The 15,053-nt window shown below is 47.8% G+C and overlaps 1 protein-coding gene, 1 long non-coding RNA gene and 1 pseudogene across 3 annotated transcripts; 1 reads left to right on the plus strand and 2 right to left on the minus strand.

The window, feature by feature from the left end:
* Window positions 1–2,916, plus strand: part of LOC112076421 (proteasome subunit beta type-6-like) — a 10,623-nt pseudogene extending 7,707 nt beyond the window's left edge.
* Window positions 2,917–2,985: 69 nt separating this feature from the next.
* On the minus strand, window positions 2,986–3,480 carry LOC139026017 (uncharacterized). Its single transcript, XR_011477728.1, has 4 exons — window positions 3,457–3,480; window positions 3,327–3,426; window positions 3,220–3,263; window positions 2,986–3,075 (listed from the first exon to the last, which is right to left on the minus strand). It is a non-coding gene; the product is annotated as an uncharacterized lncRNA (long non-coding RNA).
* Window positions 3,481–8,464: 4,984 nt separating this feature from the next.
* si:ch73-375g18.1 (kinesin-like protein KIF1C) lies at window positions 8,465–12,120 on the minus strand. Of its 2 annotated transcripts, XR_011477729.1 has the most exons (3): window positions 11,865–12,120; window positions 8,898–11,585; window positions 8,465–8,757 (listed from the first exon to the last, which is right to left on the minus strand). XR_011477729.1 is itself a non-coding variant. In XM_024143201.2 (2 exons), exons 1-2 carry the CDS (start codon window positions 12,075–12,077, stop codon window positions 10,695–10,697), a joined length of 1,104 nt encoding a protein of 367 aa, XP_023998969.2. In that variant the 5' UTR covers window positions 12,078–12,120; the 3' UTR covers window positions 8,465–10,694. The 2 variants fall into 2 exon arrangements, 1 of the variants encoding a protein (XP_023998969.2); XM_024143201.2 differs by having other exon boundaries at window positions 8,465–11,585.
* Between the last annotated feature and the right edge of the window lie 2,933 nt (window positions 12,121–15,053).

Raw genomic sequence — 15,053 nt, forward strand, 5'->3', positions numbered from 1 at the left:
ACCTGTAAAGTAATTACAACAGCATCTCACACTACTGTAAAAATACAACAGGAATATCTACAGTATGGTTAGGTACACAGTGACCGCCTACTGCATCCACACTACTGGATAAAAAACAACAGGAATCAACACTACTTGTAAAAATACAACAGGAATATCAACAAGTATGTTAGGTACAGCACTGCCATCCACACTGCATCCGGTAACACTGTAAAAGAAACTTACAAATCAGAAGTCAACACTACTGTATAAAAGATACAACAGGAATCAACATACTGTGAAACAATAACAACATGGAACAACACTACTGTAAAAAATGACAGGATCACACTACTATAAAATACAACGAGGAATCAACAGTATTTGAGGTACATACGTCTTCCGCTATACTAGCATCCACACTACTGTAAAAAATAACAACAGGATACAGTATGTAGGTACATAGTGCCCCTACTGCATCCACTACTGTAAAATACAACTAGGAATCAACAGTATGTTAGGTACACACTGTCTCTTACTGGCTCCACACTACTGTAAAATACAACAGAATCAAACTACGTAAAATACAACAGGAAGAACCATATGTTTAGGTAACCACCTGTCCTCTCTACTGCATCACACTACTTGTAAAGAATCAACGATCAACACTAACTGTAAAAATACTTCCTCTCTGCTCTTCCCAGTATGATGCTGGATGAAGCCCATTGGTCAGACAGCTGCAATCTGTTTAAGGCGTGCTCTATAGGTATAGAGAGGAGGCTGATGGCCGGATTCATCGTCGGGGGATGGACAGAGAGGGGAAGGACGGTTGACTTATCAAGATCACTACTCAATACTTACTCTGTCCCTTCTCTCTTCTCTTTCTATTGTGCAGTAGAGAGATCTGGGTATTCCTGGTAGACAGCCTGTATCAGCGACCCTAACCCTCTCGTCTGTTTCTGTCTCTCGCCCCCCCCCCACGGTGTAACTGTTCCAGTAGGAGGTATGCTGGTAGACAGCTCTGTATCAGTCAGACCTAACCTCTCTCTCTGTTGTTTCTCTCTGCCCGCCCCCGCGCGTGTAGCATCGTTCCAGTTTAGTGAGGTAATGTGGTCAGACAGCTGTATTCAGTCAGCCCTAACCCTCTCTCTGTCTGTCTCTCTGCCCCCCCCCCAGGTGTAAGCTGTTGTCCAGTAGAGGTTGCTGGTCGACAGCCTGTATCTAGTCAGCCCTAAACCTCTCTCTGTCTCCTGTCTCTCTGCCCCCCCCCTCCCAGTGTGTTACCATGTTCCAGTAGGGAGGGTAATGCTGGTCAGAAGCCTGTATCAATCGGAGGGTCCAGGATCGCACCTATATCTATGGTTACATGGACTCCAACTACAAACCCAACATGACAAAGGACCAGTGTCTTCGCCTGGTATCTGGAGGTACACGAAACTCTGTTCAGTTTTACACACAATATAAATAATATACTCAAGTAGAAAAATAAGTAGCTGTAAAGATAGCGTACTTTAGACAAGTTAAACACACAGAAGGGTACAGATGTTAAAGGGCAATCTGTAGTTGGGACAGAGCGGTCACCTCACCATTGTTTATTTTTCAAAAACATTTTTACCCCTTTTTCGCCCCAATTTTGTGGTATGCAATTGGTAGTTACAGTCTTGTCTCATCGAAACACAACCAGGCTGCACTGCTTCTTGACACAACGCCCACTTAAGCCAGAAACCAGCCGCACCAATGTGTCGGAGGAAACACAGGGCTATGTCAGTCAGCACTGGGCCCGGCCCGCCACAGGAGTCGCTAGTGTGCGATGGGACAAGGATATCCCTGCCGGCCGAACCCTCCCCTAACCCAGACGACGCTGGGCCAAATGTGTCTCCCGGTCACGACCGGCTGCGACAGAGCCTGGACTCGAACCCAGAATCTCTAGTGGCACAGTGATGCAGTGACCACTCGGGAGATCACACCTCACCATTGTTCCTGTAAACAGACGAGGGTTAAGGGTGGAGAAATGCAACCACTCACAGACAGTCATGGCCACAGACCGACCACCCACTGGACCAAAATTAAAGTTTACAATGATTGAAAAAAAACCATTTATGGTTTGGAAACAATAAAACACAATGTAGTCTCTGACGGGACAAGATGAACAAGGCATCCGCAGGTTCAATAAGAACATCATCATCAACCTCAACCATAAAACACAATGTAGTCTCTGACGGGACAAGATGAACAAGGCATCCGCAGGTTCAATAAGAACATCATCAACCAAAAAACACAGCTCCTCCAACCCGTAAGTAACAGGGGAGTCAAATACAGACTTATTTTAATGTGGATCAGAGGATGGACAGTTTAAAGTGAGACCGGAGCCCAAGCCTCAGAAAACAGTTCAGAGTGTAAATCTAATTTCAGAGAGCACAACACATCTCTCACCCAATATTTATAAGATGGGGGAGCTGGTATCTTCCAGTTCTGGAGTATTAGCCTAAAAGAGCAACCGTGTCCGACTGGATTCTTGACGGGGGGGAGACGTACTCCGAACAGGGCTGTAAGGGGAGACGGATCTATAACAGGGTCATATATATCAGAGAAACATTTAAATATTAATACATTTTTTTTACATTTATTTCACCTTTTATTTATTAACTATTATTATATGAGCTATTATGATTATGCGTTAACTATATTATTATTCCTCCTACAGCGCTGTCCCTGGCTATGGAGAGGGACGGGTCCAGTGGAGGAGTGGTCCGGCTGGCAGCCATCTCAGAGACTGGAGTGGACAGACAGGTCATCCTGGGAAACCAGCTCCCTAAATGGTCTACTGCTTAAAGACACATGTTCTGTTAGGATGTGATGTTGGGTGGGTTTGTAAAGCCCTTTCAGATTTCTAATAAAAAATAAACACATTTTAAATAAAGTTGTTTTGGAAGTAAATATTGTTTATTTAGTTTGTTCACTGATGAACCTGTTTTTAATTAAAGAGGGAGACACCTTGACTGGAGATATACCCTACTGTCTGTTTAAATGACTGGAGATATACCCTACTGTCTGTTTAAATGACTGGAGATATACCCTACTGTCTGTATTAAATGACTGAGATATACCCTACTGTACTGAACACTGTCTGTTTAAATGACCTGAGAAGTATATCCCTAACTGTCTGTTAAATGACTGGAGATATACCTACTGTCTGTGTAAATGACTGGAGATATACCCTACTGTCTCGTTGTAAATGACTGGAGATATACCCTACTGTCTGTTTAAATGACTGGAGATATACCCTACTCGTCTGTTTAAATGACTGGAGATATACCCTACTGTCTGTTTAAATGACTGAGATATACCTACTGTCTGTGTAAATGACTGGAGATATACCCTACTGTCTGTGTAAATGACTGGAGATATACCCTACTGTCTGTGTAAATGACTGAGATATACCCTAGTCTCTGTGTAAATGACTGGAGATATACCTACTGTCTGTTTAAATGACTGGAGATATATCTCCCCTTCCCCTCATCCCTCTCTCCACCATCCCTCCCCTCTCATCCTCCCCTCTCTCTTCTCCACCATCCTCCTCTCATCCCTCTTTCTCCACCATCCTCCTCTCATCCTCCCTTCATTCCCTCTCTCACCTCTCATCCCTCACTCCTTCCCTCCCTCTCATCTCTTCTCCACCATCCTCCTCCTCCTCTCCTTCATCCCACCACCTCTCCTCCCTCTTCCACCATCCTCCTCTCATCTCTCTACTTTCCCTCATTCCTCCATCCCTCCTCCCCTCATCCCTCTTCTCCACCATCCTCTCCTCATCCTCTTCTCCACCATCCTCCCCTCATCACCTCTCTCCAGCATCCTCTCCATCCCTCTTCTCCACCATCCTCCCCTCATCCCTCTTCTCCACCATCCCTCCCCATCCTCTCTCCACCATCCTCCCTCATCCCTTCTCCACATCCTCCCCTCATCCCTCTTCTCACCATCCTCCCTCATCCCTCTTTTCCACCATCCTCCCCTCATCCCTCTTCTCCACCATCCTCCTCTCATCCCTCTTCTCCACCATCCTCCCCTCATCCCTCTTCTCCACCATCCTCCCCTCATCCCTCTTCCACCATCCTCCTCTCATCTTCTCCACCATCCTCCCCTCATCCCTCTTCTCCACCATCCTCCCTCATCCCTCTTCTCCACCATCCTCCTCTCATCCTCCCCTCATCCCTCTTCTCCACATCCTCCTCTGATCACTCTTCTCCAACACCCTCCTCTCATCCTCTCTCCACCATCCCCTCTCTCCCTCTTCTCTAACCATCCCCCTCATCCCTCTTCTCCACCATCCTCCCCTCATCCCTCTTCTCCACCATCTCCTCGCATCCCTCTTCTCCACCATCCCTCCCTCATCCCTTCTCTCCACCATCCTCCCCTCATCCCTCTTCTCCACCATCCTCCTCTCATTCTCCCCTTATCCCTCTTCTTCCCCATCCTCCTCTCATCCCTCTTTTCCACCATCCTCTCTCATCCCTCTTCTCCACCATCCTCTCCTCATCCCTCTTCTCCACCATCCTCCCCTCATCCTTCTTCTCCAGCATCCTCCTCTCATCCCTCTTCTCCACCATCCTCCTCTCATCCCTCTTCTCCACCATCTCCTCCATCCTCCCCTCATCCTCTTCTCCACCATCCTCCCTCATCCCTCTTCTCCACCATCCTCCCCTCATCCCTCTCTCCACCATCCTCCTCTCATCCCTCTTCTCCACCATCTCCCCTCATCCCTCTTCTCCACCATCCTCCCCTCATCCTCTTCTCCACCATCCTCCTCTCATCCCTCTTCCCACATCCTCCCCTCATCCCTCTTCTCCACCATCTCCCTCCATCCCTCTTCTCCACCATCCTCCTCTCATCCTCTTCTCCACCATCCTCCCCTCATCCCTCTTCTCCACCATCCTCCTCCCATATCTCTGTCTGTCTGTCTGTCTGTCTGTCTGTCTGTCTGTCTGTCTGTCTGTCTGTCTGTCTGTCTAGCCAGCCCAGAGAAGAGCGGAGGTATCAGAGATGAAATAACAGATGTCACTGTTGAGGATAAAACACAGAGACAAAAGACGGTGTTGATCAGCTTGACTCTGTCAATCTTTATTGCCACATCGTTGCATCATCACATTCAGCCTCAAACAACCATCAAAGCAGGAAATAAACACAGAAATGAAAAGAACGACGAAAGAAAGACCAGCTAGAGGGGCGTGGTCTCAGTCCACAGAACCACCAGAGGAGTTCTAGAACCTCACGGAACCCTGAGAGTTCTACTGATGGTTCTGTCTGGTTACCATGGCAGTGACTCCCCCTCCTCCTCCAGACCCAAAGTATCACACAAACAGGATATTCAAATTAAAACACTTTCAGCTTTAAATCAAGAACGCCTCCCAAACACAAGCGGTTAGTATGAGCACCACACACAGATGTTCCTAGCAGCTTCGGGTTCAACGGGGTGGGTGGTGACGGGGTGGTACGGGGTGGTGACGGGGGTGGGTGGTGACGGGGTGGTGACGGGGTGGTGACGGGGTGGTGACGGGGGTGGGGTGGTGACGGGGGGTGGGTGGTGACGGGGTGGTGACGGGGGGTGGGTGGTGACGGGGGTGGGTGGTGACGGGGTGGTGACGGGGGGTGGGTGGTGACGGGGGGTGGGTGGTGACGGGGTGGTGACGGGGGGTGGGTGGTGACGGGGGGTGGTGGTGACGGGGGGTGGGTGGTGACGGGGGTGACGGGGTGGGTGGTGACGAGGGTAGTGGTGACGGTGTGTATCAGCAGAGCAGTAGATTATTATTGATGAGATCACAGGCAGATTACATGTAGACGAAGCCAATCTAATATTAACTGGAGAAGGCTTAATGGTTAGGGTTAGGGGCGGGGTTAAGGTTAGGGGCGGGGTTAGGGGCGGGGGCGGGGTTAGACACAGCAAATAAAAGAAAAACAAGGAAAAGACGACTTCCAGAAAGCCCAGAGAAAATGCTCAGATTGTCCTGTGATTGGTCAGAGAGCAGAGAGGGCGTGGGGGTTCCAAGACACTCCCATTCCTGTCTGCGTCTCAGTGCCGGCCAATCAGAACCACTTCCTGTGTTTTTTGTCATCGTCATGGTGACTCCATAGCCATGCGTGAAGCCGAACGGAGCTTTCCCATTGGTTTATATCAAAGGTCAAATGGTTAAAGTGTGGAAAAGTTCCACTAGTCATCTCCCAGAAGCCCCTGATCCCTGCAGAGGGTGTCAGGGGTCATTCCTCCTAACTTCGTCTCTTTCTACTTGGTTATAGTTCCTACTTTACACTATCCCATTCTCCATCTCTCCTCTCTCTCTCTATCCCGCTCTCCTCTCCTCCGGCCATCCTCCATCTCTATCCCGCTCTCCTCTCCTCCGGCCATCCTCCATCTTTCCTCTTCTCAATCTTCTCCAGTCTACTCCTTCCATCCTCCATCTCTATCCCGCTCTCCTCTCCTCCATCTTCTCCAGTCTACTCCTTCCATCCTCCATCTCTCCGCTTTCCTCTTCTCAATCTTCTCCAGTCTACTCCTTCAATCCTCCATCCTTCTCCAGATTGTGCCTTTGAAGGCTGTCTGTAATTCAATGGCCATTTCAGTTCATCCTCTGATTCTTAGCCTTATAAAGTCCTAGTCGGCAGTAACAATAGTAACACAGAATATTATAAAAACTCAATATAATCCCCAAAGGTATTCCGTGTGTGTGCCACATATTCCCAACGAGGCCAGATCCTGATATCCCAGAATATATTCCCAACCAGATTCCCAAAGTCAATATGGAGGTAGAATCTCCAAGACAAGTCAGCCTATTTCTATAGCAACACTATGAATCCAACTACGTCCTATGTAGTGTATATTACCTGACCTGGTCTCTCTGTACAGCTGAACTGAGGCAGGGTGCTGTGGTTCCTCCCAGCCACCAGGGGGCTCCACCACAGGCTTCTTTCCTGCTGCTCTGCTCTCTTTGGGTTCAATGCAGCTATGATACATTATAACAACAAGGCTAACAAATGGTGGCTAAGGCTAACCCAGGCTAACACAGGCTAATACAAAAGCCTTAGGCTAACACATGAGCCCGGCTTGCGTAAGGCTAACCCATGCTAACCTGACTAGCACAGTCTAACAAATGCTAACCTGTTTAGCGCAGTTTAGCATGTTAAACCATTACGATGATAGCATGGCTAACTCAGGCTAACATGCTAAACCATCTTGGCGTCTGGTAAGGCACCCGGCAGAAAACCCCCCAGAAACGTCCGTCTGTGATAGAAGTTCTCTTCATACATAACATCTAATCTAACTCTTCATACAGAAAATAAATCGAACTACCATAGAAACCTCTTCTGGTGCACAGTGCAGGCGGCAGAACCTAATCAGTTGGATGGGCCTTTGATAGGCGGGTTTTACACGGGAATCGGGACCGGGTTTTACACGGGAATCGGGACCGGGTTTTACACGGGAATCGGGACCGGGTTTTACACGGGAATCGCACAATGCATCATTTTTTTAATGAATGTTATAGAAAGACCACATGCGTTTCAAGTTTGGCCGAAGATTACAATTGATTTGCGTATGTTCAATTTTTTGTTGTTGTTGGAACAGTTACATTTTAATAATAACATTTTAATTTCTCAAAATCATTGTCACATGGTTAATCATATAAATCTGAATTAAAATGATACAAATCTAAAAGTTAAAATGAAACCAATGCGAGAGCCTCTGCCATATGGACACATTGATACACTGTGATTCATTGGCTGCTAAAGAAATGAGAGCCTATAACTCAGAGATAGCCGATAGGCCAATATAGCAGTAGGTCTATAACTCAGAGATAGCCTATAGGTCAATGCAGCAGTAGGCCTATAACTCAGAGATAGTATATAGGCCAATGTAGTAGTAGGCCTATCTCAGAGATAGCCCTATACGATCAATGTAGCAGTAGGCCTATAACTCAGAGATAGTTAATAGGCCAAATGTAGCAGTAGGCCTATAATCAGAGATAGTATATAGGCAATGTAGCAGTAGGCCTATCTCAAGATAGCCTATAGGCCAATGTAGCAGTAGCCTATAACTCAGAGATAGCATATAGGCCAATGTAGTAGTAGGCCTATCTCAGAGATAGCCATAGGCCAATATAGCAGTAGGCCTATAACTCAGAGATAGCCTATAGGTCAATGCAGCAGTAGGCCTATAACTCAGAGATAGTATATAGGCAATGTAGCAGTAGGCCTATAACTCAGAGATAGTATATAGCCAATGTTAGCAGTAGGCCTATCTCAGAGATAGCCTATAGGCCAATGTAGCAGTAGGCCTATACTCAGAGATAGCATATAGGCCAATGTAGTAGTAGGCCTATCTCAGAGATAGCCTATAGGCCAATGTAGCAGTAGGCCTATAACTCAGAGATAGTATATAGGCCAATATAGCAGTGCCCTAGGCCTATAACTCAAGGATAGTCTATAGGCCAATGTAGCAGTAGGCCTATAACTCAGAGATAGCCTATAGGCCAATATAGCAGTAGCCTATAACTCAGAGATAGCCTAGGCCAATATAGCAGTAGGCCTATAACTCAGAGATAGCCTATAGGCCAATGTAGCAGTAGACCTAAAACGTCCATCATCTACTCAGTAAAATACATATTCCTAAAGCCAACAAATAAAAACAGTCAAAATATCCCAATAAAAATATTTATTCTTTCTTTTCAATCGCATTCATCTCTCTACTCTGCTGTCTGCCTCCCTTTCCATTGTTCTTGACTTGGTCATCACCTGAGTCCAGCTATCATCACCTGAGTCCAGCTATCATCACCTGAGTCCAGCTATCATCACCTGAGTCCAGCTATCATCACCTGAGTCCAGCTATCATCAACTGAGTCCAGCTATCATCACCTGAGTCCAGCTATCATCACCTGAGTCCAGACCAAAGGCTAGCGAACCTGCAACATTGTATCAACTAGCCTATTCCGGGCCCTCAGAGTTTCCCGCACCAGTGAGCTTCGGGACAGAAAGCAGTTTTTTCTGCCATTTCCACTGGATATATGGGATCATCAGATCATGATATTTAGCTTTTTCACACCGAGGCTTGTTGATTATCATTGGCCAGGAGTGTTTTTTTTCCAAATACCGTGAGGAACTATTATCATTCGCAATGGATGTATAAAAAAAATGTCAGACTTCATGAACTTCCTGTGTGAGGTGAGGAAAAAATGACTGAGAGGCTCAGCTGATAACAGGTGGTGGTGACGGGGTGGGTGATCAGTGGTGGACGTGGTGGCAATCAGACATCCCAAATCAGCTTTTCTACATATACACGCAGCAGGCCAGGTAGGCCTACTTCTATGCATGCTCAGGTGCGCACACTCCCTCAACAATATCAGGGCAGAGAAACCAGACACATGCTCTCCCTCAACGTTATCAGGGCAGAGAAACCAGACACATGCTCTCCCTCAACACTATCAGGGCAGAGAAACCAGACACATGCGCCCCCTCAACACTATCAGGGAAGAGAAACCAGACACATGCTCTCCCTCAACACTATCAGGGCAGAGAAACCAGACACATGCTCTCCCTCCATGTTATCAGGGAAGAAAAACCAGACACATGCTCTCCCTCAACACTATCAGGGCAGAGAAACCAGACACGTGCTCATTGCTCACATATAGCGCTCCAAACAAAAGACAATAAAAAAAATGGACAACAGGAGTAATTATATAATTTTGCCAAAACATAAATGTACTTTAAGGGAAGACAGCATCCTAACAGTGCACTGTGCACCCGCCAACTTTCCAATTCCCAAGAGGCTGAAACTAGAGCTCTGTATATAATGACTAGATGCTCATGTCTCCGCCCTAACAACGGGAGTCGTTGTCCTAATGGCAGGAAGGCAGGCGACATGCTTAGGTCTGCATATTATGCCCATAGAAACGCATTGGGCTTATTCTGGAGAGACTTCCTCTCTGTTGTAACTATCTCACTGGGGAAAGCATCCAATCAGCACCCCTCTATGTTAATATATGTCTCTGATGCCGTCTGGCCAGAAATAGTATCACAGAGGACACAGATGAGACAGAGGGGAAAGACAGAGGGGACAGAGGAGACAGAGGAGAAAGACAGACAGAGGACACAGAGGAGACAGAGGGGACAGAGGGGTGCTGTTTCTGTCACTCGGATGCTTTATCTGAGATTGATGGGTCTTTGTGTTGGCGTGCGTCTCGGTCAAATAAATTATCGATATTTAATTTGTACGGGGAAAGGAGGTACGGTAGTGTGGGCCGCCTGAGGCACCGGCCATAATGCTCTGCTGGTGCCTGAGAACGAATCAACAACTAGAACAGAACCATCAGAAAGACCCTCAGAACTACGATCTAAAAAGACCTGTTGTATATGAGAACGCTAAACACTACAGCAGGAACACACACACTGGCGTTATCTAGTGTTGTGTGTGAGTGACACAGAGTGTGCAAAGCGTTGACACACACACACACACACACTCTGTTCCGTATTCAATTACACAATGACAGAGACAGAAGCATGCAGACACACACACACGCCTCAGTCCATATAGCTACATTATACACCGTGTCATGTAGTGTAGTAGCATCAGTTATAACAGCAGTACGTAGTGTTATGACAGGTCATAGCCTGTCAGCTGGATATGCAGTGTCCTTACAGGAAGGTTGTCTGTGTGTGGGGTCAGGGGTGAGAGGTCACACAGGGGTCTCCTTGCTCTTCAGATCGGGGGCACTAAACTGCCTCTTCATGCGAGGGGGGGTGCTGTACCCCTCCTGGAACCACCCTACACCACCTCCTCTTGGCCCGTGGCCCCCCCACCGTGGCCCCTCCACCGTGGCCCCTCCAACGTGGCCCCCTGGTGGAGGGTTGTGGCTGCGTGGCAGGCTGCTGCTGTGGTAGAGGTGTTGGTGAGGAGGGATGTAGTAGGGGTGATGGTACCCTCCTCTGTCTCCCCCTCCTCCTCCCCCTTGCTGAAACCTCCCTCCTTCTCCTCTCTGATCCCTCTCTCTTCCTCTGCCCTCCATCCCTCCTCCTCCTCCTCCTCCACGATAACGCGGTCGCCCCTGGTGACCGCCTCCGTTGTTGTTGGGGTTGCCGTGGTAGTTATTTCCCTGGTGATTGTTGTTGTTGTTGCCCTGCGGGGAGCTGTCCAGGGAGTTCCGCCTATATCGCCACGGAGGCGGACACTGCTGTTGCCCGGGAACTGGGAAGTGTGGGTTCCCGTGGTTACTGTTGCTACGGTGCTGTTGTGGTTGTTGCCAGGTGCGGTGTGGGGAGGGGGTGTGGCCTCTAGGGACCATCTGGAAGGGGAGTGGGAGGAGAGCAGCAGGAGGAGGAGAGGGAGTTGCTTTACCACCTCCTCCCTCTGCCCGCTCTTCCCACTCCCCATCTATCCCCCCCTCCCCCAGCATCATCAGGGCAGTGGCAGGGCTCCATGAGAGACGGTGGTGGGGGTTGCTCTTGAAGGGGAACTTCAGTTTACAGTCCTGTGGGGGGATGAAGCGGCCGGTCCCGGGGAGGTGGACCACAGGGGGGGGGTGCACTGGGACCAGAGGGGTGTTGGGGGTTGGGGAGTTCTGGGTGTTCTGGAGGAGGAGAAAGATAGAATGGTTTATATTCTGCGCCACAGGGACTATACTACAGGGCCCCCTGGTGGAGCTGCGTCACAGGGACTATACTACAGGGCCCCCTGGTGGAGCTGCGTCACAGGGACTAATACTACAGGGCCCCCTGGTGGAGCTGCGTCACAGGGACTATACTACAGGGCCCCCTGGTGGAGCTGCGTCACAGGGACTATACTACAGGGCCCCCTGGTGGAGCTGCGTCACAGGGAGTATACTACAGAGGGTGTAGTGTATTCTAACCTGTCTGAGTCTTTTAGTAATATTCTGTTGTTGAAGGTTCTGTATTCGGGTCTGTTCCTGTTTCAGCCACCTCATCCTCCCTCGTCTAAAGGCTGGGTCGTCTGTCATCAGCTTAACTACTCTCTTCTCATTGGGTGGATTGGGCTGTCCGTCATCATCGGCCCCGTCACCATCACATTGGGAACCGCCCCCTTCCTCGTCGTCATTTTCCATGTCCTCCTCCTGAGAAGAGATGAGAGAGAAACAGAGGAGAGACGGGGGTGAGAGAGAGGTATATATAGTGTGTGTGTGTGTGTGTGTGTGTGTGTGTGTGTGTGTATATACAGTGCCTTCCAAAAGTATTCAGACCCCTTGACTTTTTCCACTTTGTTACGTTACAACCTTATTCTAAAATGCATTAAACATTTTTCCTCATCACACAATACCTCATAATGACAAACCAAAATGTTTGCAAATTTATGAAAACATCAATACCTATTTTACATAAGTATTCAGACCCTTTGCTATGAGACTCTAAATTGAGCTCAGGTGCATCCTGTTTCCATTGATCATCCTTGAGATGTTTCTACAACTTGATTGGAGTCCACCTGTGGTAAATTCAATTGATTTGATATGATTTGGAAAGGCACACACCTGTCTATACAAGATCCCACAGTTGAGCGTGCACGTCAGGGCAAAAACCAAGCCATGAGGACGAAGGAATTGTCCGTAGATTGTGTCGAGGCACAGATCTGGGGAAGGGTACCAAAAAATGTCTGCAGCATTGGTACAGTGGCCTGACGGAAGCCACTCCTCAGTAAAAGGCACATGACAGCCTGTTTGGAGTTTGCCAAAAGGCACCTAAAGGACTCTCAGACCATGAGAAACAAGATTCTCTGGTCTGATGAAACCAAGATTGAACTCTTTGGCCTGAATGCCAAGCGTCACGTCTGGAGGAAACCTGGCACCATCCCTACGGTGAAGCATGGTGGTGGCAGCATCATGCTGTGGGAATGTTTTTCAGTGTCAGGGACTGGGAGACTAGTCAGGATCAAGAGAAAGATGAACGGAGCAATGTACAAAGAGATCCTTGATAAAAACCTGTTCCAGAGCGCTCAGGACTTCAGATTGGGGCGAAGGTTCACCTTCCAACAGGACAACGACCCTAAGCACACAGCCAAGAAAACACAGGAGTGGCTTCGGGACAAGTCTCTGAATGTCCTTGAGTTGCCCATCCAGAGCCCGGACTTGAACCCAATCGAACATCTGGAGAGACCTGAAAATAGCTGTGCAGCGAAGCTCCCCATCCAACCTGACAGAGCTTGAGAGGATCTGCAAAGAAGAATGGGAGAAACTCCCCAAATACAGGTGTGCCAAGTTTGTAGCATCATACCCAAGAAGACTGAAGGCTGTAATCGCTGCCCAAGGTGCAACAAAGTACTGAGTAAAAGGTCTGAATACTTATGTAAATGTGATATCATTATTACTTTTTTTTTTACATTTGCAAAAATGTCTAAAAACCTGTTTTTGCTCACCTATAAAGAAAATGAGAATTAAAAACAGGTTCCTGGTACGACCGTGATCTGGCAGAGATACTCCACCTCAAGAATTCCATTTGGTGAAAGGCTCGGCACACGCAAAGTCAGGCTGACTGGCTCTCGTTCAGGCAAATGAGAAGTAAGTGCACTCAGCCTATCCGGAAGGCCAAAGTTAGTTACTATAAGCAGCAGTTCTCTCTCTGTGGGTCAAACCCCAAGAAGTTCTGGAAAACGGACCTGGAGAATAAACCCTCATCCTCACAGCTGCCCATGTACCTTAATGTTGATGATGTGGTTGTTACTGACAAGCACATAGCTGATCTCTTTAATCACCACTTCATTAAGTCAGGATTCCTATTTGACTCCGCCATGCCTCCTTGCCCGTCCAACATTTCCTCATCTCCCACCCCTTCTAATGCGACTATCCCCCATGCTTCTCCATCTTTTTCCCCTGCCCCACTACAAAGTTTCTCCCTGCAGGCAATCACTGAGTCCGAGGTGCTAAAGGAGCTCCTTAAACTTGACCCCCCAAAAAACATTTTTGCTACCCCTTTCATTACCAAGCCTGTCTCTGCTCTCTGGGGAGGTTCCCATTGCTTGGAAGGCAGCCACAGTTCATCCTTTATTTAAAAGGGGGAGATCAAGCTGATCCTAACTGTTGTAGGCCTATTTCTATTTTGCCGTGTTTATTGACAAGTTTTTCCCAACACTTTTGATAATCAACTGACTGTCTGTCTTGATGTCTATAGTATTCTCTCTGGTATGCAATCTGTTTTCTGCTCAGGTTATGCATGTGTCACTGCAACCTTAAAGATCCTCAATGATGTCACCATTGACCTTGTGCTGCTATTTTTATTGACTTGGCCAAAGCTTTTGATACAGTAGACCATTCCGTTCTTGTGGGCTGGCTAAGGAGTATTGATGTCTCTGAGGGGTCTTTGGCCTGGTTTGCTAACTACCTCTCTCAAAGAGTGCAGTGTATACAGTCAGAAAATCTGCTCTCTCAGCCTGTCACCAAGGGAGTACCCCAAGGCTCGATCCTAGCCCCCATGCTCTTCTCAATTTACATCAACAACATAGCTCAGGCAGTAGGAAGTTCTCGCATCCAATTATATGCAGATGATCCAGTCTTATACTCAGCTGGCCCCTCCCCGGATTTTGTATTAAATGCTCTACAACAAAGCTTGCTTAGTGTCCAACAAGCTCTCTCTACCCTTAACCTTGTTCTGATCACCTCCAAAACAAAGGTAATGTGGTTTGGTAAGAAGAATGCCCCTCTCCCCACAGGTGTGATCACTACCTCTGAGGGTTTAGAGCTTGAGGTAGTCACCTCATACTTGGGAGTATGGTACTTGGGAGTATGGCTAGACGGTCCTTCTCTTAGCACATATCAAAGCTGCAGGCTAAAGTTAAATCTAGACTTGGTTTCCTCTATCGTAATCGCTCCTCTTCCACCCCAGCTGCCAAACTAACCCTGATTCAGATGACCATCCTAGCCATGCTAGATTACGGAGACATAATTTATAGATCGGCTCTCGAGCGGCTAGATGTTCTTTACCATTCGGCCATCAGATTTGCCACCAATGCTCCTTATAGGACACATCACTGCACTCTACACTCCTCTGTAAACTGGTCATCTCTGTAGACCTGTGGTTGATGCTTATTTATAAAA

The sequence above is a fragment of the Salvelinus sp. IW2-2015 genome, unplaced genomic scaffold (genome assembly GCF_002910315.2).
Source record: "Salvelinus sp. IW2-2015 unplaced genomic scaffold, ASM291031v2 Un_scaffold3740, whole genome shotgun sequence".
NCBI classification, from domain to species: Eukaryota; Metazoa; Chordata; class Actinopteri; order Salmoniformes; family Salmonidae; genus Salvelinus; species Salvelinus sp. IW2-2015.